Source organism: Saccopteryx bilineata, chromosome 4, assembly GCF_036850765.1.
Source record: "Saccopteryx bilineata isolate mSacBil1 chromosome 4, mSacBil1_pri_phased_curated, whole genome shotgun sequence".
NCBI classification, from domain to species: domain Eukaryota; kingdom Metazoa; phylum Chordata; class Mammalia; order Chiroptera; family Emballonuridae; genus Saccopteryx; species Saccopteryx bilineata.
Genome location: NC_089493.1, coordinates 56,138,877 through 56,162,657, shown reverse-complemented (window position 1 = coordinate 56,162,657; position 23,781 = coordinate 56,138,877). Strand labels below are relative to the sequence as shown.

Below are 23,781 nucleotides of genomic sequence, written 5' to 3'. Positions count from 1 at the left end.
GCCTGTGCTCAGGCTGGCGACCTCAGGGTTTCAAACCTGGGGTTTCAGTGTCCCAGGTCAGTGCTCTATCTGCTGCGCCACAGGGTTCTTGTAAGGAGTAAGAAATTGGGTTTATAGAGCAGAGGTCATTGCAAGGTCATCTGGAAAGGAGTAACCTATATTCCCCTGAGGCCCCTTTTCCCATGGATGAGAGGTTAAGTTCCCTGGGCTAATCCTACATTCCAAGCCTGCAGTGATCCCAGAGCTACAGCTGTGTCCCACATTATTTCCTTGCCCCCTTCAAGGACGCTTTGGTTCCTTGAGCCAAGGACCATCTGAGGAGCTCCCAGAAGCTGGGCACTGACGAAGACCTATGGCTACCACTCTGCCTCCTAACAGACACTGAGCTGTGTTTGATGGAACAGGGTCCTGATAAATCCATCGACTCATTCCTAACAAATATTTACTGTGTATTAGCCATGGGCTGGGCCAGGACCTACCCAAAGGACTCATTCTAGTCAGAAGACATGCAGCTTTGGTTGAAGGGAACTTTTTTATTTTTATTTTATTTTACCAGTGGGGCGGGGTGGGGCAGGGGGGTTGTGTGTCATCAACTCGTAGTAGTTGCTTCTCGTATGTGCCTTGACCAAGCAAGCACAGGGTTTCAAACTGGCAACCTCAACATTCCAGGCCAATGCTTTATCCACTGCACCACCACAGGCCTGGCCAGGGGAACTTTTGATTGTTCTCCCAGCTCCACTGCCCATAACTTCTAACAAGTATGACCTCTTTGAGCTTCAGTTTATCTGTAAAATAAGACCAATACCCTCTCTGTGACACTGGGATGAGATTATGTCTGAACGTGCAGTGCCTGAAAGGCAGGCATAGGGAAAGGAGGATGGAAAAGCCACGTGCCGGGCAGAACCCACAAAGCCCAGGGATTGGGAAAACAACCTGGGTCTATACAAGGCTGATCCAGGAACACCTGCCGAGGCCAGCCTGTGAGCCAAGCCTGGAAGACTGACTCCAGTTCCCACAGATTCCATGCCTACCAGCAGGTACAGCTCAGCACAGGCAGGGTCAGGAAGCCCAAGGCATGTCCCGAGAAGGGTGAGTTGGAGAGATGGACACCTGGCTGTGATCTAGAGGCACCTGGCAATGGCTTGGTGTTACCTATGCCTTCACAGCCTCTATTAGAACTGACCGCAGACTTTCCCCAGCTCCTGAATGTTAACTCTTCATTCTGTGTGGCAAAGACAGACAATGGCTACACAGAGGGAAGGCCGGGGGTGGGTGCAGAACCTCAGCTGTAGGTCAGGACAGTGTCCCCTGGCTGGGGGCTGACCCCAGTTACCACAGTGCACTGGCTGGTTTGTACGGGAACCTCAGTGCCAGCAGGGACTGGGGCCACATCTTAGGTCAGAGGCCGCAGACCGTTCCCTGGGAGGTGGAGTCTGCTCAGGGAGGCAGTGCTGAGGCCTGTCTTCCGGGGACTGCCTGAGCCCCTATCAGCTCCACCACTAGATGCTGGCAGGAAGCTGGGACTCCCAGCTCTAACCTGCATGTACCTGTGATCCAGTGCTTTCCCTCTCCTAACCCTGGATTCTTGGTCCTTGTAAAGGGAGAGATAAACTGACCCTTTAGCTCTAAGACTCCTCCAGCTCTAGGATTCCATGCTCAGAACTTGACTTTTGCTAAGAACTGAGCTAACCAGTTGTATGTAGGTTTCATCTGCTTGGCCGTACTAGTCAAAGGCCAAAAAGCTGGGACCCAGAACAAAGCTGCACCTTGGAGGGCCTCTGTGGAAATCTTCAATTTTATAGGCTGGAGGTCAAAGTTCTCTTGAGACTAGTTAAGAGTCATAAAAATACAAGTATTTGTCAACTGAATGAGTTCAGCAAAGAGAGAAACTGCTGTCCCAGCCCCCATGGCTGAAAGTGACCCAAGGAAAGTAAATACCTGTACCCACATTAGGCTCATCCAGCTCCTCTGACCAGGGACTCACAGCTCCCTGGCTCTCCCAAGGCTTCCAGTCAGAAGGAAGAAAAGTGACAGGTTTCTAGCAAAGAGATGGCATCAGTTATAAAACTGTGCAGATTTTTCTTGTAGGGTCAGACCTCCTGAGAAGCTGTCCATCAGGCCTGACAGACAGAACCCAGCACCATGGGCGTCAGCCTCCAGGGGTGCCTCCGCCCCTCAGTCCAGAGCAAACTGTGGCAGAAGCCAGGGCTTCACAAGGCTGAACCATTACACTGATTTTAAAATAGTCTTTGAGATCACAGGTGTATCCTTTGGCTCGGCACACTCTCAGCCTAGCCTAGCCCAGCAAGAAGATGACACTTGTCACCAGGAACCAACCCAGGGACCCTAAAAGACCTGTCTCTCAACGCTGTCTGGGACCCAGCAGTGCAGAGTGGCCTCTTCTCTCAGAGAAGCCTCCTGATCCAGAGGCCTGGGCAGCACCTTCCAACCTGCAGAGCGAGCGCCTCACGCCCAGCGCCCTTCACCGCTGCTACTGACAGCTCTCGGATCAAGCATTAAATGCTCATTTTTGCCCAGAATCTCTTGGGGTTCCCCAGAAGCTGTGGTCTCCCTCTGAGACGCAGTTCCAATTGAAGCCTCTTTTTGATAAAACTAACATGCCATCATTCTAAATATTATTAGATATTCTCACTGGGACAGATCCACGCACCACTTTATCTTAGCAGACAAAAGTATATTTTTCTTCCCAAATTCTCTTTGAAACACACACCTTCTATGTTCCTTGTGGAAAACTACTGCCTACAAGGCTCTCTGTCTGGACCCCCTCTGAGCAGGTGTTGGTCTGCAAGGATACTGGAAGCAGCTTCTGGCTTGAGCCTGCTGTAGATGACGGAGACAAGCCACCCGAAGGCCTTGCCCTCTCCCTGCCCCGCTCCTGACAGCCAGTCTTCATGGCTGCTCTCAAGAGGGCCCTGTCCCCTGGAACCACACACTCACTCTAACACTCCTGAACAAACAAGTACAATGCCCAGGGCCCCCAAGGGCTGGGTTCAAGCACCAAGAGTGTGACCTCCTCCCCAACCCCTGCACAACCCCCCACCATCCATCACTCAAGAGTATGAAAGCCACTCATTAGTTCTCACTGTAGCTCACTCACTCACGCAGTCACTCACCCAAACATGCCAAGTGCTCATGAGCAATAGCTGTCCTTCTGTACACCCCCACTCGGCCACCCTCCCTAGCACGTTGTTGTCAACGGCCCTGCTCTTTAATTCCATCACTTGCTCCTCACAGGCAGGGTCAGAATCCTATCACTTTGGTTAACTTCCTGCCTAGTAGAGCCGCACCCATACTAGGTCCCGACTGACTGACATGTGAAGCCAGCTGTGTAGGAGGAAGGCGGTGCTGAGAGTGAACCGAGGGGCCAGAGCAGGCCTCTGGAGTGGGGGGAGAGACCCCGAAAGGTAGGACAAATGGAAACAGGGGCCGCCCAGCCCCAGGGACTGCTCTCGCCACGTGGCCCTCTGCTGTGAGGCTTCCAGCAGAGCCATCCCTCAGTGTGGAGGACTGTCTGCTGTCAGAGCGCCCGCCGTACCGGGAGAGGCTGCCTGCAACCTCGCTGTCCGGAGCCCCCCCGACGGTAACAAGCAGCCATGTCCGCGTCCTGACTGGCTTTATTTCTCTGCATAAGGAACCCTGCACAGGCAATTCAAATTAAAACAAAATAAATATATGAATATTCATGTAAAGCTGTCCTTTCTAATGAACAATTATACACAATGTACAATTTCATGTTCACTGGGTGGGTTTACAAAAATGTACCATTCCCAACTAAAAATGCACCAAAATGGTTCCATGCAAACTTATCAAAAGTGACCAAAAATATGGAGGGAAAAATCTGACTGAAAGCACTTAGTCTTTTTTTTTTTTTGTACAATCACAGAAAAATAAAAACATCTAGTTTCTTTGCTACATTTAGAGTAACTAAATGTGGCCACTGTTTGTAATGTCAGTTTATGTTCCTAAAACACCTATGTAGTTACCATAAAAGGAGAGCAACATTACACTGGACGTGAGCATTACTGAGAATGGGGGTGACGGCACCCCCACCATCAGTCAGTAGTCGGTGTCCGAGCCCTCGGCATTGTCCACGTTGCGTGATAGCATGTAGTTGTCCATGTCGATCGAGCGGCAGTTGTTGATGGCGTAGCGCAGGCGCTCAGCCATGACCAGCTGGCTGGAGTAGGGGGGCAGCCTCAGCTGGAAGAAGCAGGTCTGTGAGGTAGGCAGACTGTCGTAAGGCTGTGGAGAAAGAGACCAGAGCCATGAGTGCAGCCTCAGGGTGTATGGGGGGAGCGGGGCTGCCCATTAGCACCGCCCCAAAGTCAGGAAAGTCCTTCTCCCTGCCCTCAAGATGAGCTCCACAGACACGACTGGGTGGCCAACTTCAGGGGAAGCAGACTGGGCCACTGTAGAATGAGCGTGGGCTCTGGTGTCCACCACCAGCAAGGCTTTAGGCAAGGATGCTTCCCTTCCTCTCCTCACTCCTCCAGTGCCCTCACAGGTAACGTGAGAACACGCCCTGACTGGCAGGGTTACTTGAGAGAATACACTGCACAGCACCTGCCCCAGAGTAAAAGTGCAGTCGAGTGCGTTCCCTTTCACCAAGAGGGCACATGGCGAAGCTGCCGTGGAGACCCCCGACAGCCGGTGAAGCCAAGGAACAAGAGAAGTGGCCTCTTCTCTCAGAGAAGCCTCCTGATCTAGAGGCCTGGGCAGTGCCTTCCGACACAGCGCCCTTCACTGCTGCTACTTACTGACAGCTCTCGGATCAAGTATTAAATGCTCATCTTTGCCCAGAATCTCTTGGGGTTCCCCAGAAGCTGTGGTCTCCCTCTGAGACGCAGTTCCAATTGGAGCCGCATGCCCCTGGCTCCCTTCACTGTTATCCTAGTGTGTACTCTGCATGCTTCCCCCCCCCCGGCCATCTGCATACAGCTCAAATGAGGAAGAAGTTAATTCAATCCCAGTCCACCCATTTAACTGACCTCACACGCAGTCAATTAAAAGAAAAGTGCTGGCCCTGGCCGGTTGGCTCAGTGGTAGAGCGTCGGCCTAGCCTGCAGAGGACCCGGGTTCGATTCCCGGCCAGGGCACACAGGAGAAGCGCCCATTTGCTTCTCCACCCCTCCGCCGCGCCTTCCTCTCTGTCTCTCTCTTCCCCTCCCGCAGCCAAGGCTCCACTGGAGCAAAAATGGCCCAGGCGCTGGGGATGGCTCTGTGGCCTCTGCCTCAGGTGCTAGAGTGGCTCTGGTCGCAACATGGCGACGCCCAGGATGGGCAGAGCATCGCCCCCTGGTGGGCAGAGCGTCGCCCCATGTTGGGCGTGCCGGGTGGATCCCAGTTGGGCACATGCGGGAGTCTGTCTGACTGTCTCTCCCTGTTTCCAGCTTCATAAAAATGCAAAAATAAATAAATAAATAAATAAGTAAGTAAAAGAAAAGTGCTGGGGATTCTTAGGCAAAAAAAAGCAGGATACAAGATTTTCAATACATGGGGTCCTCAGGTTATGACAATCTCAACATACGACATTTTCAGTTTATGATACTCACTCCCATAAAAACTTAAAAAAATTGTCTGACCAGGCCCTGGCCGGTTGGCTCAGCGGCAGAGTGTCGGCCTAGCGTGCGGAGGACCCGGGTTCGATTCCCAGCCAGGGCACACAGGAGAAGCGCCCATTTGCTTCTCCACCCCTCCGCCGCGCCTTCCTCTCTGTCTCTCTCTTCCCCTCCCGCAGCCAAGGCTCCATTGGAGCAAAGATGGCCCGGGCGCTGGGGATGGCTCTATGGCCTCTGCCTCAGGCGCTAGATTGGCTCTGGTTGCAACATGGCGACACCCAGGATGGGCAGAGCAACACCCCCTGGTGGGCAGAGCACCGCCCCATGGTGGGCATGCCGGGTGGATCCCGGTCGGGCGCATGCGGGAGTCTGTCTGACTGTCTCTCCCTGTTTCCAGCTTCAGAAAAATGCAAAAAAGAAAAAAAAAATTGTCTGACCAGGTGGTGGCGCAGTGGATAGAGCATCGGACTGGGATGCGGAAAGACCCAGGTTCGAGACCCCGAGGTCGCCAGCTTGAGCGTGGGTTCATCTGGCTTGAGCAAAGCTCACCAGCTTGGACCCAAGGGGTTACTCGGTCCGCTGAAGGCCCGCAGTCAAGGCACATATGAGAAAGCAATCAATGAACAACTAAGGTGTCGCAACAAAAAACTGATGATTGATGCTTCTCATCTCTCTCTGTTCCTGTCTGTTCCTATCTATCCCTCTCTCTGTCTCTGTAAAAAGAAAAAAAAAAAAAAAACCTTAAAAAAATTAAGATGTGAATGTTTTGGCTTATGCCATTACTGTAGGCTGAGGATGTCACAGAGCTACTGGCATCACATGGAGAGGAGCTGTCTGCTGAGGATCTCATTCAGCTGAGAAGCAGCTGATTGAAGAGGAAGAGACAGAAACCCCAGAACCCAAGAGATTTACTACCAAGGGTTTGGCAGAAGGTTTTTCTATGGTAGAGGATTGTTGGGGACCAAAAGCCAACAGGGTCTTTGCAGTTTAGATTTTTGGGGGACAGGTGTGGGGAACTGGCAGTAAGCTGACAGTCTGCCCAACATCCCACCTCACTTGCTTAGTGAAGTTGCTAAAGGCTATTTTTTTCCACACCTTCATGTTAGCTGTGGTGCTGGACTGTTTATACTTGTCCTATCCCCCATATTCTTTGGAAAGACTTGAGGCTGATTTCTTTTTATCCTTTGTTTTGTGAAGTTAAGATGTTATGTATGGTGAGAGTTTTCTGCACTTGGTAGAATTCCTGGGTTGCCTTGGAAATGTAATCAGAGATATCATTGATTTGCTAATGACTCTCTCTGCCCTATAAATAAAGGAGGAAAGGAGGGATAGGGTTGGAGAGCTTGCTCTGATCTTGCCATCAGCTTGCAGAGGCCTTCTGATCCCATCCTTTTTCTCTTTAAATCTATTTTCTTAATTCCGCGCCCTTCCCACTCAGGACCTGGAATTACTAGCTGTGCTGGTTCACGGCAAGTGGTACCGGAACAGGGACCTGAGGAAGGGAAAACTAAACTAAAGGCAGGTGACAACACTCCCCAGGTGTGCACAGTAAGTAAAGTTTTTGAGTAGAGTTTTTGGGGAGAATATGGTTGGGAGTATAAATTATGAGACAATTAGGGTAAAAAATGGGAACCTTTTTCTTTTTGTACAAATGTTTTTATTTGAGGAGAAGCTGCTGTTTGATCAGAGTAAGCCAGAAACAGAGGGATGTAAATATGAGAAGACCCTGGAGTCTGAGGATGACTTGGGAGATAATGAGGGTGTCTTACAGCCGCCTGAACCTTGGCATCTCCGTGCCCTCTGATTTTTCTTATGCTTATCAGGTTACTCCCAGGGTCTTTGTCTCAGACATTTGGAGATTCCTGCTCCAACAAGCTTTAGATCAGGCTCGAGATATAAGGGATTACATCAGAATATGCATTGATATTGGGCCTTCATATATGCAAGGTCTGGCTATTGCCTCAGTGTTTCAGGGGAGGCCTCCAGGACAATACTTCGATAAACGGCAGAACAAAAGAAAGAAGGTCAAGGAAGTACTTCTGCCAGTGGATATTGTTTCCAATGTGGGAGTTTAGGATATTTTCCTAGAAATCACCCTGCTCCCCCCGGATATCAGTCTCAGCCTCTCCTTCAAGGACAGCCAGCTCTTAAAGCTCTGGATCTCTGCCCACGCTGCAGGAGAAGGAAACATTGGGCAAATGAATGCAAATCTAAGTATACTGCCGAAGGGCAGGTGATTCAGGGAAACAGACAATGGAGCCTTCCCCGGCCCCATCAACTCAGTTTGCTGCTCAGCTAAAACTGAGGTAGAGAAATCTCAGCATAATCAACCTGAACTGCCAGTTGCAGCAGCTATTGGAATTTGAGAATGAATGGGAGGCTCAGGTATTAGGAAAGTTACAGCTTTTCCTGTTATTGTCTGATTTTCTTTAATGTTTTAGCTATAATCCTCTGAACTATCATTTTGTTTCTTTCCTGTTCTTTGCCTGGAAATTTGGAAAGGGGACCCGAGGTGGATTGGTCTACAAAATTTTCTTGTGGCCACTGAGATTTTTCTCAAGGAAGTTTTGATTAGTCTCATCCATCTTTAGTCTCTCTCAAAAAATGCCCTAAGATCAGGCAGGCATCTTTCTAATCTGGGTGTACTCTGAAATCCTGGGTTTCTCTCTGGTTTGTATAATTCTTGTTTCTGTTTAGTCTTTGTTTAACATTGTCTAAAAAAAAAAAAAAATGTGTCTTTTTTAAGGCCTGAATTAAGTTCTTGCATGCAAAATTGAAAATGCCTGCTCTTATATTGAAAAAATAAAATGGTTTCACCCCTTCATTTTTTGCTTTAAAATTGGAACTTGTAAGGAGTGCTCATTTAAATTTAAATAAAATGGAATGTGGATCCTAAAGACTTGCTAATTTGGCTGAACTGATGCATACGTTGTTGCTAAGTAACATTGGGTTGTTGTTTTTTTTCTCTCGACTCATTTATGAAGCAGTCACTGAGCTGTGAGTTGCAAGGCTTAGGGAAAGGTAAATTTCCCTAACAAAGGTCCAAGTTTTTTTTACAATGAGAAGATAACAAAAGTCATACTAGATTTTTTTCAGCCTTATGTGCTCTCTAGATTGCCTGTTAATCAATGGAATAGAAATGTTTTGAAAAATACGAGTGTTATTTGGAAAAGCATTCACTATATTTTGTCAGACTTTTGGAATTAACCTGAAAACAGGTATTTCCTTACAATCCTTAGGGTCAAGGCATTATAAAGTGTGCCCAGCAAATGCTTAAAAGTCAATTATAAAAAATAAAAAATGGGAGTCACACCGTGGAACTCCTGCAAATCTTCTTTATCATGCTTTTTACTTAAAAATTTTTTTGAATACTGATGTATAGGGCCATTCAGTGGCTCGGAGACTCTGGAATCCAACAAGGAAAGCCTTTCCTGAAGTGTGATGGAGGGACCTGCTCACAGGAATCTGGGAAGGGCCAGACCCTGTTCTCTTATGGGGCCGAGGATATGTGTGTGTTTTTCCTAGGTCTGCTGAGGCTTCTCGGCAGGTTCCTGAACATTTGGTGAGACACCATGAGCCAGGATGAGAGACTCACGTCACAAGAGCAATTGTATAAGGATTATTTTACTATGCTCTCATCCCTTTCTCTGTCAAACCTGTTCCATCTATCAAATCCTCTTAGCACACTCCAAACCTTTCTTCTGCAAATTCCTACCCTCCTTCATTTGATCCAGCTGATAACGCTGTCCTTCTGTCTTTTTCCAATCAGCTCCAGATATAAGAAAAAAGTTTATATAAGCAGAGGAGGATCGTCAAACTCCTCAATAAGATCTCCTGGGCATGGATTTTAATGTCTATAATGACCGAGAGGAACAGGAAAAGGGAAAAGGCAGACAGAGCCCAAAGAGATCAGGTAATATACCAGCTCTTGGCATACGCCCTTAAAGGTTCCAGTGCCTTTAAGGGGCCTCATAAGACTCCATCAGGGCCCTGCTTCAAGAGTGGAAAGGAAGGTCCTTAGGCTAAAGCCTGCCTGGCTTCTCAGCCCCTGCCAGGGCCATGCCCTCGCTGTGGGAAAAAGGGACACTGGAAAGTAGGCTGCCCCTCGCTCCTCCAAGGGACAGTTCAGTCTCTTCCAGCCCTACCCCAGCCACCTCTGACCTAACCTTGCCCAGCTTGCTGGGACTTGCCACTGAAGACTGAAGGTGCCCAGGGCTGACAGTCCCATCTCACGTAACTGTGGACGAGCCTAGGGTAACCATCCAAGTAGCAGGTAAGCCGATCTCATTTCTTATAGACACAAGGGCCACTTACTATGTCTTGCCTGAATATTTGGGTTCTGCTCATCCCTTGAAGATCTCTGTTGGGGGTGTTGATGGTCTTATTTTCCTCCCCGCTTGCCATGACTCCACTGCCTTGTCTAATCATAGTGTTTCCTTTACACACTCTTCTCCTCCTGCCTCAATACCCCATGCTTATTTTAGGCCAGGACCTATCTCCACATTAAGAGCCCCTCTCTCTCTTTTCACCTCCCATACTCAGAATCACCTTGTTTCTACTCTTAGCTAGCCAGATTTTGCCCACTTCTGATACAAATTTATCTCCTCCACCCAGTATAGTTAATCTCAAGGTTCTCCTCACCACCCCACGGCTGCAAAGTGCCAGGGAAAGGCCCCTTGGTTTCATCTCTCCAGGTTAAAGAAAACAGAAGCTCCATCTCCATACATGTTGCAGATGGCCCTTTCAGTCTACCTGATTCATTGCCAGAAATCCAGTATTGACCTTAAGCTTGAGACAAAAGCTTAATGTGCTAGAAGCAGTGGTCATATTGGGGACTTGAACGCTAGCTGCAGAGTGTGGAAATGTGACAACAGTTCCAGTGCCATGCGGACTTTTCCTGAATGTGTGTGACTCCTGCTCCTTGGGACAGTTCTCAGACTGAAGTGGGGTTGGGTTGCATTTACAGATAATGTGGAGTGGTGACAGTGTCAACATGGACTTGGTGAAATTATATTAACATATTAAGGACACCCAAACTGCAAAGATCTATTTTAGATCCTGCTGTATTAGCTAAGAATTTGCTTGATAATCCAAAAGGCTTTATTCCCTTCATTGTATTAAGACACTTGTTTTGGTATCTGTTAGCATTGGCTATTTTAATTTTGTGTTTATTTTATATTTTTCCAGTCTGCTTCCAAATCGGAACATGGGAAATCAGATGAATATGAATCACAGCACACAAATTGAAGTTAAAAAATAGAAAAGGGGGATAATCCTTGCCTCGAACCAGCATGGCTAGTAATTCCAGGTCCTGAGTGGGGAAGGGTGCGGAATTAAGAAAATAGACTAAAAGAGAAATAGGATGAAATTGGAAGGCCTCTGCAAGCGATGGCAAGAACAAAGCGTGCTCTCCACCCCTAACCCTCCTTTATTTATAGGGCAGAAAGAGTTATTAGCAAATCAATGATATCTCTGATTACATTTCCAAGGCAACCCAAGAATTCTACCAAGTGCAGAAAACCCCCACCATACATAACATCTTAACTTCACAAAACAAAGGATAAAAAGAAATCAGCCTCAAGTCTTTCCGAGGGACATGGGGGATAGGATGAGTATAAATAGCCCAGCACCACAGCTAACATGAAGGTGTGGAAAAAAATAGCCTTTAGCAACTTCACTAAGCAAGTGAGGTGGGATGTTGGGCAGACTGTCAGCTTACTGCCAGTTCCCCACACCTGTCCCCCAAAAATCTAAACTTCAAAGACCCCATTGGCTTTTGGTCCCTACAGAGGATGGGTTGGCAAAATTTCAGGCTGAGGACCTCAGCGATGACAGATTCAGTAAGGTCTACAGAGCTGTTATGGATGCCTTGCAATGCTATAGGCAGATTTTGGAGGAGAAGAAGTCATCAACCTTCCAGACTAGCTGCTTCTTGAGATGAAACACTTGTAGTGCAGGTAGAATCATCTCCAGCGTCTCCTGTATGTTCCTTAGGCAATCCTGATTCCCCTGACCCAGTATCTCCAGCACCTTCTGCAGGTTCTCCTGCCTCTCCAGATTCCTCCTCCCAATAGGTCTCTCTCACCTTGCAATGCCCCTTCCAGTGTGCAAGCCAACCACAGGAACAAAGGTAAAAAAAATTTTTACGTTCCTTTATTGTTACTACAATACAGTAAACAGTACAGTAATATTTATGTCCTTTTCCTTTTTCTGTGGCTTAGTTGTGTTTTTTATGTTATAGATTATGATTTTACAACTATGTTAGGACAGGTAAGAGACTTAGCCTAAGGTATGTTTCAACTTACACCAAAATTCGGGTTAGGTCACTGTCGTAAGAATGAAACTGTCATAACCTGAGGATCCCCTGTACATCATGCAAAAAAATGTATCTGCTCGAAACAAAGACTAGGAGGAATCACACGAAGGTGAAAGGTGAGAATGGCTACTACAAGGGAGGCAGGATTCTAGATGTTACACGTCCCTCCCTGCAAACACAACCATTTCCCAAACTATTTGTAATAACTGTAACAATATCACATTGATTTTTTACTTTTTAAAAAAGTTATTTTTTAAAAAAGTGTTTTTTAAACTGCCCACTCTTTCTTACCCAAACCCCATTTAAAACCAGACTTCTCCTCATCCTCCAAGACCTACATCTTACAGCAGGTGAGTGCACTTCAAAGGGACGAGAGGCAAAGGGCCCAGAAGCCTAACTGTGCCAGAGCCAGTGATGACTCAGAAAGCTGAAATGCAGGGGGAAAGAAAACAAACCAGGAAAGACACTGAAGGGGAATGGTGGCAGGTGGCTGTGACTTGGAAACTGGAGAAATGGTCTAAGAGTCAGTCACAAAGGAGAGACCACAGTGATCAGTTTCCTGAGGCTGAGACACCCCAGCAGGAGATTAGTGGTGGATTAACCCCAGTGATGACAGGGGTAGCCCTGGACAGATACAAGGCTAGGTTTTTTCCAGAGCTGAATAGGAGTAAACCAGTTCCTCCTCCCCACCTCTCCCTGAAGCAACAAAACAGATTTACAACTTATAGTTTCTGGCAAGTCATGTAGAAAATTTATGGAAAGGCTCTATTCATGGCCCTTCCTGTGCGTGGCTTCTCCAGTGAGCCCAGGGCAGGAGCAGAGTGCAGGCGGGCAGACTTAGCAGGCAGTGAGGGAGGGAGACTTTGGCTATGGCAGCCTCCAGGAGTAGTGACTGGAAAAGCGCCAGAAAGGCAGACACTGAAATCTGCTGAAACTGGCAGGAAGGGCCCTGTGTGAAGAGGCCATACCATACTTTCCTGTTTCCAGAATAAACACCCCGGGCCCTGTCTGGAGGACTGCCCAGCTTGGGGGGGGAGGGGGCAGAGATAGAGGGAGCACAGACACTTGTAACTTAATGCTGGGTTTGAGGGGTGGACCAGGTATCCAGGAGGTGGAAAGAAGGAGATCAAAGTATGCTTTCAGGAATGGTTAGGGGACACAGGAAAACAACCAGGACTCCCTGGAGATGACACTGTTGTTAGGCTTAAAGGATAAATAAGTGCTTGCTAGGGATAGGTGGAAAGGGATATGAAGGAGACTTACTAAAGCTAGGGAACAGCCTACATAAAAGCACAGAAGTTGACAAACAGCATGGTCTGCTGGGGAGAAAGGCAAGCGGTCCATTCTGGACAGAACATAATAAGTATCAAGAGGTAATATCACAAAGCGGGGCAGAGGTCAGACTGGAGGTGTTTAAAGCCTTAAAAAGTGGTTGGCATTTGTCCTGGAGTCAATGCAGGGGCCCTGAATGGTCTGAAAGTGCAGAGTGACATGGTCAGATGGGTTCTTGAGAAAGGTGACGCCGGCAGCAGTGTGCATTTACGACTCTAAGCCCTTTTATTCCTAAGCCATCTGTCAAAGCGGCAGCTGGGCTGGGGCTCTGCAGCTGGGGCCTTTCATCAGGCTGCAGAGAAGCTGCACTGCCAGCTCCACGAGGCACACCACACAGGTCGTCGCAGAGCTCGGGACCGCTGCTCCCCGCGACGTCGGGTTCCTTCGAGAGCATGTGTACCACTTAACGGTTAGTATCTTCATGAAAACAAACAAGAGCATTCCAGTGATCAGTCACAGTGAGGAGGTGCAGGACATAAGAGATGGAGGCAACATGATGCCCCTCTGCCAAGCTTAGCTTCCACTCAGGAAGGTACTGGAAGATTTATTGAAGGTTGTTGGTTGCAGTGTGCTGTCTGTATCCATTTAGGACTTTTTTTCAGTGAAATTATATGCTGTTTCTAAACAAGTTTTTCTACTTGATTTTTTTTTTGTAAATTCCAAGCATCAAGTCTGAACTGGCAGGCCTACTTGGGGGTCACAGTTTGGTTTTCCCAACATGCAATAAGAAGAGACATTACCAAGGGGGAAAAAACAGCTTACTTACCCTATCAACCTTCATGATTTGAAATCTCTGAGAAATGTCAGCGGTGTTGGCTGGCAGTCGAGATCTTCCAGACACAAACCTCATGAAAAGCACCCGCTCCTCATTGGAGAACTCCTCCAGCGTGTGCCAAAACCACTGCACCAGCTGATGCTGCTCGTCCACCTCCCGGTACCGCACCACTTTCTTCAGGACTTCCACAGAGATCTCAGGCATCCCGCACACCATCTGCTCCAGCTGCTTTGCAGTGAGGAGAGACAGCAGTGGCACGGGCACAATCCAGGACATCCCTTCTCGGACTGCAGCCACCTGCTCCCAAGAGAAGTTGCTTATTCAATGTGTGCATGGACTGGGCACCCACCATGAACCCAACTGGGCCGGGCACATCCCACCTGTTCAGCTGCTCCTTGGACTCTCTACTTATCTATCCCTCTGAACCCCACGAGTGCCTGTGTGCTTGGCCCAATCTCCTTCCCTCCGACTCTTTGTTCGAGTTTCTCCCTGCCTGTGGGACTCAGACACGCCTTCTGGTCCTGGTTCAGATCCAGTTTAGGAGCCCACCTTCCATCCACCAAGAAACCCCAGTCTGCTGGGTCTTCCCCAATGCCAACCCCACTCATATTGCCACACATGGAAAAGGTTGTGAAAATGTACTATGTGGGACAGTCTGTCTCCTCAGCAGGGTAAGAAGCTGCTGGAGGACATGTCTAGCTTCTATTATTTTTGTAACATATTTTTCTTTTGAAAATTCATTTTTTGGTAAAAATGTATGTTCATTGTTTCTTTTAATTTTAAAATTGATTTTAGAACAAGAGAGGAAAGGAGTAAGATAGAAAGAGAAACACTGACTTGTTGTTCCACTTATCCATGCCTTCACTGGTTGATTCTTGTGTGTGCCCTGAACAGGAAACTTGAAACCTTGGTGTATCAGGACATGCTCTAACCACTGAAATACCCAGCCAGGTTTATTTGTGTGGTGTAAGGAAAGTTAGAAAAGTATAAAGAAGAAAGTAAAACTTGAAAGTCCTTTGTCAGAGGGCAATAGAAAGGTCAGAGAATTTAATTAGGAGACTTGGGTTCCAAACTCCAGCTCCACCACTTTTACTGTAATCTTCTCATCTGAAAAGGAAGGCAAATAATTGTGGCTCTCATAAATATAATGAGAATTTTAGTTGAGTAGCTACATGAAAGCCTGTGTGACCAGGGAGTTTATGCTGCCTCTGTTCTCTTAGCCCCATGCTGAGAACAGGCAGCAGGGAATACAGGGGGGGCTGCCAGGGGCTGCCCAGACCCTCTGTTTAGAAGTCCTGCAGGGTTGCAAGTAATGTAACCCTATACACCTCTATACACATTCATCACTCCCCATTGTTTGCTTTATAAATATACCTTCACTCTTAGCCAATTCAAAACAATCTACTATTAAAAAAAAAAAAAAGCCTGATCAGTTGGTGGCACAGTGGATAGAGCATCAGACTGAGACGTGGAGGACCCAGGTTTGAAACCCCAAGGTCGCCAGCTTGAGTTCAAGGTCGCTGGCTTGAGCAAGGGGTTATTCAGTCTGCTGTAGCCCCCCAGTAAAGGCACATATGAGAAAGCAATCAATGAACAACTAAGGTGCTGCAACAAAGAATTGATGCTTTTCATCTCTCTTCTTCCAGTCTGTCTGTCCTCTCTCTGTCTCTGTTTCTGTCACAAAAATAAAACAAAATACCACCCAAGAACCTCCACAGAAGCCATACCCTGAGGAGGCCCTGGGGGTATGACTGGTACAGGGCCTGTCATACCCTGGGCTAAGAAATAGGTTGGTAGTGAGAGCAGTCTCTACTGATATTAAAAGGAATACCTCAGACCCTGGCAGTTGGCTCAATGGCAGAGTGTCGGCCAGGCGTGTGGAAGTCCTGGGTTCAATTCCCAGTCAGGGCACACAGGAGAAGTGACCATCTGCTTCTCCACTATCCCTCCTCCTCCTACAGCCATGGCTCAAATGAGCAAGTTGGCCCTGGGTGCTGAAGATGGCTCCATGCCCTTGCCTCAGATGCTAAAAATAATTTAGTTGCCAAGCAACAGAGCAGCAGCCCCAGATGGGCAGAACATCAGCCCCAGACAGGGGTTGCTAGGTGGATCCCAGTTGGGCGCATGTCTGTCTACCTCCCTGCCTCTCACTTGATTAAAAACAAAACAAAACAAGAAAAGGAATACCTCAGCCAAAGTCTGCCAAAAAAACAAGACATCATGCCTGGTAGAATACAAACCAAAATCTGTCTGAAGAAACTGAGGCTACAGTAAGAGCTGGCTGTTTGGGCAGGGGACAACTGGGGACAGCTATGGGAAGAATCCTGGGTTCTGAGACGAGGAGGAAATGAAAGTGGAAGAAGGCCTCGTTATGGACAGAGGGGAACAAAGCCAGGGCAGAGAACATAACGAATGGAGAGTGAAGGGTCAATCTGAGGAAGGGCCAGCAGAGGGGCCTAGACCCGAAGTTAATCCTGGCTTGGGATCTGGGCTCAGCCTTGGGCACGCCACTGCATTTCTCTGGGCTCAGTGTTTTCATCTGTGAAATGGCAGCAGTAATCCTAATATCAGAGTAACTACAGGAAAAACTGCATGTGAAGGTACCTGGGCCATCAGGAGGTGACCAATACATTTTTAGTTATTCATCCTCTGAGGATTAGAAATAGTCAAGAACTAGAGACAAATCCTAAGTCCTAGCTGTGTAAACAGCATTGCTGACAGAACCCACCATCATTAAACTAAGTTTTTTGACTGGACTGGGCCCAAAGTCAGAGTCAAAGAAGGAACCAGGAGTAAAGAGTATAAACTATATATCTATTTTAAATTACTACACAGCCTCAGAGCCTGAGTCCAGCTCTCAGTAAGACCCCACTATGTTCTGTAAATCAAGTATTAATGAAGTGGCTATTAAGGATTGTAAAACCAAAAAAAATCATTTTGGGATACCATAATTATTTCTATGATCACTCATCATACTCCCATCATTTATTAAATGCTTGTTACATGACAACATAGAACAAAAATATGTAGGATTCGGACAGATAGCTGGAAAAAAAGAAAAAAAGGAAGGGAGGTCCGGGGAGGGAGGAAGGAAAAAGGAAGGATACATTCTTCATTTAATGTCTCACAAGCTAATTAAAGAAACAAGACCCAAACTCTGTGGTCTAATTGTTAGACCACAACACAGAGGTATGTAGTATCTTGAGGGATTTCTAAGCAGCAAAGAAAGTCTCTGCAGGTAAGGGACCTGTATGAGAGCTGGTCTGTGGAGGAGAGGCAGTATCAGCTGGGGCCTGAAGGACTGCAGCAGGAGAGGGGAAGAGGCACCCATGCGGGACTGTAAGAGCAGTGCTCAGAGGTTCCCTCACAAGGAGCCTGACTACCAAGCTGTAGTGGGGACACTGGCTGGAAAGAGTAAGAGATGAGGAGAAATACGAATGTAGGGCAGAAAGACCTGGGTCAGTTTGGCCTCAATCTGACCGGTGACCAATTCAGAGCTGGCTTTAAGGAAGGAGATAGGATACCCAGAGGTATGGTCTGAATAGGGGCAGAATTATAGATACAAATGAACCAACACAGTAAATTCAGAGGTTAAACTCAGTAGTAACTCTTCAGCTCTTGTTTGGAGACAAAGGCAAATATTCACAAGTGCCTCATCTCACCTGTCGGTCCATCTCATGAAGTCGGTATTCAATGGCCCTCTCCACATATTCCTTCCTATTGGAAAACGTGAGTGGGATACTATTTCCACCAGGGATAATGGGAACCATTTTGCCATCAGCACTCTGGCCAATGAAAGAATCAAGAGGAATCATCTAAGAACAGAAGAAAAAAGAATTTTTACTATCTGGTAGAAATGACAACAAAAAGTATGTTACGCCCAAATACAGCAAAACTGTAACATTATCAAGATTTTTAAGGGTAAAAAAAAGGCAAATGAGATGGCTGATCAGGCCACTTGATCAGCAGGGAATGCTGACTCATCTTGCTGCAGTTAAAAATGAGGCTGAATCTTTCTCCTCCTAAACCAGATCTGACAAACTCTGGCCGCCCCAGACCTACCTCTCCGCTCCAACAGGCAGAGAACCATTTACAGGGGAGGAGCAGAAGCTGGGCACTGGAGCCAACGCCATCTGTTAGCAGCTATTTACATCGCTGGGGCTGAGCAGCAAAGGGACATGGCATGCATCAGCCACACAGCAAGCAGAAGGAGAATAGCTGAGTTTACAAAAAAAAATTCTAGTCAACACCAGCAGACCTGGACTGGCCAGAATTTACCTCATGGAAACTTTCCTCGGTAATCCCACTGTCTTCAATGTGAAGAATGCTGTTGAGGGTCTGCACGTAGAGCAGGTCCACCTCCTCCAGGTCTTCCAGGGTGAGCGGGATGCAGCACAGCTGCTTCCACACGAGAGGGGCCAGGTGGAGGTCCAGAGGCTTCTTTGTGCGAATGGCAACCCCCATTAAAATTCCCAAGAACTTAAACTGCATTAAGTGCTCATCAAGGCAGGCAGAAGGGTTAAAAAGGAACCTGCAGAATTAAAGAAAATATTTCAAACAAAAGTATCCTCAATTTTATTAGAAATAAGTTACCCAACAGCTATAGCATTAGTCTAGACCTGTGCTGCCCAATATGTGGCCATTTAAATTAATTAAACAGAATTTTTTTGTTTTTTGTTTTTTGGGGGTTTTTTTTGTTTTTTTTTACACAGAGACAGAGAGTCAGAGAGAGGGACAGACAGACAGGAACGAAGAGAGATGAGAAGCATAAATCATTAGTTTTTTGTTGCGACACCTTAGTTGTTCATTGATTGCTTTCTCATACGTGCCTTGACCGTGGGCTTTCAGCAGACCGAGTAACCCCTTGCTCGAGCCAGTGACCTTGGGTCCAAGCTGGTGAGCTTTGCTCAAACCAGATGAGCCTGTGCTCAAGCTGGTGACCTCTGGGTCTCGAACCTGGGTCCTCTGCATCCCAGTCCAATGCTCTACTCACTGCGCCACCGCCTGGTCAGGCTAATTAAACAGAATTTAAAATTCGGTTCTTCAGCCACTCTAACCACATTCTAAGTGCTCAACATCCACATATGGCTGTAGCTACTGTATGGATAGCACAGCAACCATACTTTGAATTATTTTTAGAAGGACCATAAAAGGGTAAATGAATAGACTATTAATCCTTAAGCTGTCTGCTTCAGGATGCCCTATTTCTTAAAAATCATTTCATTTATCATATACATGTCCATGACACAAGATCCAAAGTTCAAAATCTGGCAAATACAGGAATAATTTATAATTTCAAATACTAAGTGCTGTAACTTGGTAGCATATCAAAGCTTTTAAATAAATTTTGATGCAAAACATTCCTTGAGGAGAGACCCTGCTGGCTGTCAGAAACACAAAAGAAATTTTCATTATCAAGTCTGAGTCTCCTCTCTCCTGTATATTATCAGAGTTGGTTCCATACTAAATGCCAAATCATGATGGAAGTGCCTCAGTTTTATCTGTGAAAAGAGAATAACAGCAGTCCCTACTCCTTAGGGTTTTAATGAGGATTCAGTGGGACAACACATATAAAGCACTTAGAACAGTGCCTGGCACATAGTAGGCACTCCATAAATGTCAGTTGTTATTACTGACATTCAGTAATCACTTACCTGTCCCTATTGTAACCTACTTCTGCGGTAGCATTGGGAGAGGGTATAAGAAGGTCAACAATACCAGTTTCAAGTTCCTGTAAAAGAAAGAAAAATTTTTTGAGAAATGACAATCGAATGCATCAAGAGAATGAACTTCTATGTGACAACCAGCCATCTCTTTATTATTTTTGCAGTTTCAATTTAAAACAAAATTAGGTCTGACCAGGTGGTGGAGCAGTAGATAGAGCATAGGCCTGGGATGCTAAGGACCCAGGTCACACTGGCTTGAGCATGAGCTCCCCAGCTTGAGAGCGAGGTTGCTGGCTTGAGTGTGGGATCATGACATGACCCCATGGTCACTGGCTTGAGCTCAAAGGTTGCTGGCTTGAGCAAGTGGTCACTGGCTTGGCTGGAGACCCCCGGTCAAGGCACATATGAGAAGCAATCAATAAACAACTAAGGTGCTACAACTATGAGTTGACACTTCTCTCTCCCTTCCTGTCTGTCTGTCCCTCTCCCTTTCTTGTGTGTGCTAAAAAATAAAATAAAATAAAAAATAAAATGAAATTAGGAATTCCTCCATGTAGAAAATATCCTGCAGTATATAGAACTAAGATGAAAAAGTCAATCCAGAGCAAGAGTTGGGGTACCTGTGAGTAGGACATAGTAATATTCAAATAGACTCAATACTAATAGCCAGGTATTAGTTTAGTCATAGGATCTAACAGAAAAATCCTAATATCAGGCAAAGCTGGAAGGTCAGAGGTGATCTGGAAGCAAAGCGCCACTGTAGATCTTAATTAAGCACTGGTCCAAATGCTTAAAACTTGCTTTCCTGATTCATCTGGAGCCTGGCAGTTCTAAAAGCACCAGAATAAATCAGAGCACATGGATGGTTCTGGATTTGTCTGTTACACATACTAAATGTGTGTCATTGTTGTTTTCTCTGCTAGTATTATAAGCATAACAAATGGTGAGTCAGTAATAGATGGCTAAGCACTGACATTTATTCAGAAGGTATCTTCACAAAGCATTTCACAAAGCCTTACTATAATTCACCTATACATCATAAACAGCATGACTTTGTAAAAGGCTCACAAATGCATCTCTGCTACATTTATAAAAACATGTCTGACAGAGTAAACAACCGAGCAGACAACTCAGCAGGGGACACTGAATGGTATACCTGGCACATCTCGGTAATTGTGTCATCAAACACTCCTCCAGCGTCATCAGCCCCTTCTCCAACCAGCTTGACCTTCCATGCTCTGGAGGGCAGACGAAGATCTGATGCATTCAGTTTAACTACTTGTCTTGCTATTTGGACAAAGATGGGCTTACACTTCCGTCCTCTTTAAAAAAAAGGAGAAAACAAAATAAAATACAACTTTCACCAATTCCCCCAAATCACCACAAAGGTCACTTGATATCTTCCCATCAGTGAATGAACAGGCCAACTTGACAACAGCCAAGCACTGTGCTAGGCCCATTATAACCACATTAAATACTAATGGAAGTGCTATTACTATCCTGTTTTACTAATAAAGAGACCAAGGTGCACAGAGATTAGTTAGTAATATTCACTTAAAAAATGCTACTTAGTTAATGAAACACACATATACTTACCTGGTTGATATCCTCTTTACTGTAATTTGAGGTCCATAGTTTTTGCCTTGAACCATGGTTTTTCCTATAGAGCGCACCATTGGGAGGGTGTAGACTCTTGGGGCTAACAAAGGCCGAAGTTGTCCCTGCACAATGCCCCATGTTCCAGCATTATAATGAGATGTACTGTTCTGTAACAGAAAGGAAGCTTATCAGAAATGGTACGCTTGCCCTGGCAGACTAGCTCAGTTTGTTAGAGTGTTGTCCCCATATACCAAGGTTGTGGATTCGGTCCCTGGTCAGGGCACATGCAGGAATCAACCAATGAATGCAAAAGTAAGTGGAATAGAGGGTTAATGACTCAAATAAAATAATAAAATAAAATAAAATAAAAAAAATAAAATAAAATAAAATAAACTGTACATTCTAAGACTTAAAAGAAATAACACTTTTTACCTTTAGAATATAATTATTTTTAAATTCACTTAAAGGAATAAACTTGGATATGAGTAACTGTAACTGTTAGTCACTTTTTAAAAATACTTTTCTGATAAAATATGATTATTACTTTTAAAAACTTGGAAAATGTAGCAAAGAACACACACATGTGCATACAAATAAAATCACCTGTAATCCTGCCATATGGCAATGGCCTCATTAACACTTTAGTCTACTTCTTTCCTGTTTGCTGCTATGTTGTATAGACACACATTTTTCATATTGTTGACAGCATACTGTTTATATATGGTTTTCCACTGTCTCTGTCACCTAACTTTCTATCATTGTATGATTTCCCACTGTCTTTGTCACCTAACTTGCTATCATTAAATATTTCTCCCACCAATTACAAACAGCTTATAACACTTTGTTTAGTGAGTACAGTATTCTGTAGTCTGGCTGATTTCTAACAATGATTTGTCAAATCTCTCATCTGCCCCATGTCGTTCCCCAAAAGATTTTTGATGAACAGTTTTATAAAATGATACGCATTTTGGCAGGCATGCCTACACATTAGACAGACAAACATAGCCAACTTTCTTTCCTTCTATATAGCTAGACTGTTCCAAAAAGACAGTCAAATCAGCCAAACTTACTTTGTCTCCCCCACTGACCCCTTTCACAGGACCCAGAATGTACATTGGTAAGAGCAAGAAGTCTCCTGAGTGCTGTGGACTCATTTGTTACAACATAAACTGGTGCTTAAATTTTAAAATCATATAATGGATTTTATAGAAAACACATGCTTAGCCATTCATTCTTCCTTGAGGTTTGGACAAACCAAAACACAGACAGAGGACCACTCTGTGTCTAGTAGTATGACTACTGATGTTTGGACTGTCACTAAACCAACAATAAAATGGAAAAAGAATTGTTGCCTTTTCTATATCTCTCAGGTGCTAAGAGTAAGAAGTGGCCCTGGCTGATTAGCCCAGTGGTAGAGCATGAGCCTGGCATGTGGATGTTCTGGGTTCAATTCCTAGTCAGGTCACACAGAAGTAGTGACCATCTGCTTCTCCACTCCTCCCCCTCTCACTTCTCTATCCCTTCCCCCTCTCTAGCCATGGCTTAACTGGAGCGAGTTGGCACCAGACGCTGAGGATGGCTCTGTGGCTTCTGCCTCAGATGTAAAGAATAGCTCGTTTGTTGAGCAATGGAGCAATGCTCCAGATGGGCAGAGCACTGCTCCAGTAGGGGCCTTGCCAGGTGGATCTTGGTCTGGGCACATGTGGGAGTCTGTCTCTGCCTCCCTTCCTCTCACTTAATTTAAATAAAATAATTAAAAAAATAAAAAATAAGAGAGTAAGAAGTATTAGCCTAGAAAGTATTTTACACAGGCTGAGAGAAAGGCCTGGACCTGGTGAGCACAACATGGGCAGTTTCCCAAGCTAGGATGTTACCTGGTTGTTGGGGCTGAGGTTCAGTAGCCTCCAGGATGAGTACATGAGGTCCGAGAAGTGGTACAGCAGCCGGAGTCTGGCCCGGGCAGTGTGAATGCTCACCTCCCTCAGGGCCCCATATTGGGGGGGCACTGCGTCGGGCAGGCCCAGCTGCAGAGGGACTGACACACCTGTCCAGAAAGCAAAGGAACACTCATAAAGGAAAATGCACTGGTTGCATTTTCAGAAAAGTTAAATGTACAACAAACACTCATTCCTACCACTTAAATTCTTCAATTAATATTTAGCTATATCACATATTTATCCATTTCTCTATCAATCAATTCATTCATCTTAGTTTATGATGAATTGTATTAGTTTTTAAAACATCTTTTTTATTTATTATTACAAACACTTTTTTTCTTCTTTAATTTAGTTTCACATTTAACTGTGAGACTTAACAGTTCCTTCACAAAAAGGGATAAACAGAAAAACCCACATTCTTCGTTTCATATTCAGTAATTGTCATCTTTGTATTAACACAAGGTGACGAGGTGAGCAGTTCTGGAAAAGGACAACTGAGCAGAGCTTCTCACACTTACTAGGGATCTGACAGAAAGTGACCATGACAGAATTAAAGATACTGTACATGATTCATGAA

At 45.8% G+C, this 23,781-nt stretch overlaps 1 protein-coding gene across 9 annotated transcripts in view; it reads right to left on the bottom strand.

Annotated features, from left to right (window-relative positions):
• Window positions 1–3,617: 3,617 nt before the first annotated feature.
• HERC1 (HECT and RLD domain containing E3 ubiquitin protein ligase family member 1) overlaps window positions 3,618–23,781 on the bottom strand; it is a 235,788-nt gene continuing 215,624 nt past the window's right edge. For all 9 annotated transcript variants that reach the window (XM_066274158.1, XM_066274165.1, XM_066274161.1 and 6 more), the window contains exons 71-78: window positions 23,142–23,311; window positions 21,265–21,434; window positions 20,825–20,990; window positions 19,657–19,733; window positions 18,281–18,533; window positions 17,665–17,817; window positions 13,994–14,299; window positions 3,618–4,263 (exon numbers count right to left, since the gene is read on the bottom strand). In XM_066274158.1, coding sequence (XP_066130255.1) covers window positions 4,078–4,263; window positions 13,994–14,299; window positions 17,665–17,817; window positions 18,281–18,533; window positions 19,657–19,733; window positions 20,825–20,990; window positions 21,265–21,434; window positions 23,142–23,311 — 1,481 coding nt within the window. In that variant the 3' untranslated portion in view covers window positions 3,618–4,077. The remainder of the gene's footprint in view (window positions 4,264–13,993; window positions 14,300–17,664; window positions 17,818–18,280; window positions 18,534–19,656; window positions 19,734–20,824; window positions 20,991–21,264; window positions 21,435–23,141; window positions 23,312–23,781) is intronic.